Raw genomic sequence first — 2,881 nt, 5'->3', positions numbered from 1 at the left:
AAGTAAAGAAAACATGAAATGTCTTCACATACAGTACATGACCACTATCATGAATACACAATGCACAAGATTTTGAAATGTGTGGTTGAATCCCATTTATTGATGGTCCTTTGGAAAAAATGTAACACACTTTGCTCCAGTTGCAACACATCTATCAACACATTATGCTATGTATCATTACAACATTGTGTGAAAAGTGCCATCATAGAATACAAAATGGCTTAGATCTGTGACAAAAACAGATGCTATCACTTACATGGCTCTGGCTTATCAAGAGGTTTACAGCGTTCAACAATCCCCCTGATCTCTCCTACCTCCTGGCCTGTGTAGGTGCCAGAGATGGAGGTCTTGCGCACCTCGTTGTTTTTGTAGGTTCTAGTGAGTACAGCAGTGTATGGGATGTCGGCTGTGAAAGTGTTTCCTGTGATCTTCATGCTACAGGAATGGTTGGGTTTAACCTCCAAATGCATTCTGATAGAATGGGTTTGTTTTTCGCTTGTGGATCGACCATAATTGAGAGTCAAACGTAACTTGCCTGTCAAGGTGACACCTGCTTTGGCAAGTAATGGAATTTTCGCATTGACCTCTGTTTTAACATCACCTTGCAAAAAACCACCAATATCGAATTTACTTATTTTATCAACAGCTTTCTCAAGGTTTGCCTCTTGTTTGACTACATTGCACTCATTGTTTTCAACTGTGTAGTGTCTCAGAACTTGTGGGTTTACTGGTTCATCTATTTTGTTAGGCCTCCCATATTCAACCTGGTCTATATACTGCCCTTCAATATCAAGATTCAGAGTGAGGACTTCATATTGTGTGGGGTTTGGTCCGGGGAGGTTCAGTCCAGGAGTCTCTCCCTGTGTCATGATGTACCCTAAACCAGCGTCTGTCCTAGCAATGTAGACATTTTTACAAGTCTGGACTGCATTGGGTGGAATCCTTCCATTTGAGGATGGCGTCCATTCTAAAATTTCAAAGTCATCTTCGTTCACAAGAAACACATAACTTTCGGCTTTTACAGCACTGTATGTCATAAACCAGTCGCCAGAGTTTTTAACTGTTTTCTGTCTCTGGATAACTATACAGTTTTTTTTAGTATCATCATAAAGACAAGGAACACAGTCAGTGATTCTAGCCACGTAAAACATTCCTTTGTTTTGATGGTCGTAGGTAGAGACTGCTCCCTTGGGCAAGTCCTTGGATGAGATCCATTTTAGGTTGCTGTCGGTCTGCCTTTCTGGAGCCTGTCTACGTTGGTGATGATGGAGAGAAGACTCTGCAAAACAGAATATACCTACAAAGTTCTACACTGACACAGATCTTTACAAAGCTGGTATGATTTCAAAATGTCGCAACAGTTAGTGTTCCTTATTTACCTAGATGGTGAACAAATATAGACTACAAAGAAAAGAAAAAATATATATATTTCAATTCTATTCATATACATTGGGAATAAATATATAAACATACCAGATATTTCAATCTGCGAGGAGTCGTCTGGTTTAGATACTCCACAGTCCACCATACCAGTCAGAAGAGTCAGGACAAAGAGAACCACCATGGCGGAGTCCATCGGTGACTGTAGACTCTTAGTGTTAGGGGAATTTTTTTTAAATTAAAAGTTACATGAAAGACCCATGACCACTGAGGTACATGAGGACACCACAGTAAGTGAAGAGATCTCACATAATTAAGCAATATAGCACGAGGATAGGGTGGTGTTATCCCTTACCTACCCCACTCCCACGAGTGCTATATTGCTTTTATAAAACAATTGTACGGGTAAACAAATTAACATTTCAACACGAAGTTATTGATTTAAAAATGTTTATTTCGGCATTGTTTCTCCGCAACAAAAAATAGTTCCATTGTCAATGTCTTGGTTTGGAAGTATACGAATTTTGAATTAACGCTTATCATCAATGCCCTAAAGAATGTTTCATCGCGAAGTGATTTATTATTAGCTGTGAAAATTCCGCGTTGGTATGTTGACGGATAATCTACAGCATGGAATGTCTCTCGTCCAATCAGAAACAGCGAAATAACGTGATAGAACCCAATTGTTTTATAAACAACAACAATCTATTTGAAATCACACACACACCAATCATATAATAAACAACACACAGCAGACACCCTACACGACACAACCACACCGCACAACACACGGGTAAAGTGCCCGTGGGTCGTAGCCTGCCGACGCACTTCTTAAGTTTTAGCGGAAGATAGTACGTCAGGTTGAGCACACTGTCTCAGTCAGGTCAGGGACAGTGCAGTAAAGACGACGCACAGTGTAGCAGAGAAGCAGCCTATAGTGAAGCAGCCTTGTGATCGATAGTCAAGCCAGCCGCCAAGTGGCAAAGCAGCAAAGCAGCAGTTAACAAGCCTTCGCATAAAAAAAGTCATACATAACTATACAGTAATAATATTTAGTTAATCTACCGACCCAATACGGTTACATACCTGTACCGTTGTATTTTTGGACTAATGCCGGGAGACAGTACAGCAGTCCACACGCCTCCACCTATACCACACCAAAGAACACATAACAATTACTGCCACGCCTGATATCCCCAATACTGCAAACCCTCCTTACTGACTGCACTCACCAGTATCACACACGAACAATCAAACTTTCCAGAGAGCTCGACCAGCAGACTGTGCTCCTACACAACTCTGTGGGCTGTAGATAAGGTAACTACCAACACCTGCACCCTTAAATAGGCCCAGACTAGTAGCTCCACCCATACCCTTCCCTTTTCTCTGCTTAATTCAGGGATCAGCCTACCACATAAACATAACTAATAACACATAAAACACGTATAAAATTCCCAACGTCAATAAAACTGGGCTACAGACAGGGGATCAGGGACGTACG

The 2,881-nt window shown here is 41.1% G+C and overlaps 1 protein-coding gene across 1 annotated transcript; it reads right to left on the bottom strand.

The window, feature by feature from the left end:
* Nucleotides 1–248: 248 nt before the first annotated feature.
* On the bottom strand, nt 249–1,576 carry LOC308366572 (natterin-3-like; the record flags this gene model as incomplete). Its single annotated transcript, XM_080840288.1, has 2 exons — nt 249–967; nt 1,474–1,576. 2 exons carry the CDS (start codon nt 1,574–1,576, stop codon nt 249–251), a joined length of 822 nt encoding a protein of 273 aa, XP_080696414.1.
* Between the last annotated feature and the right edge of the window lie 1,305 nt (nt 1,577–2,881).

This window comes from Sprattus sprattus (assembly GCF_963457725.1).
Source record: "Sprattus sprattus genome assembly, chromosome: 6".
NCBI classification, from domain to species: domain Eukaryota; kingdom Metazoa; phylum Chordata; class Actinopteri; order Clupeiformes; family Clupeidae; genus Sprattus; species Sprattus sprattus.
Note: the sequence above shows the minus strand (reverse complement) of the source record. Positions and strands in the feature narration are given on the sequence as shown.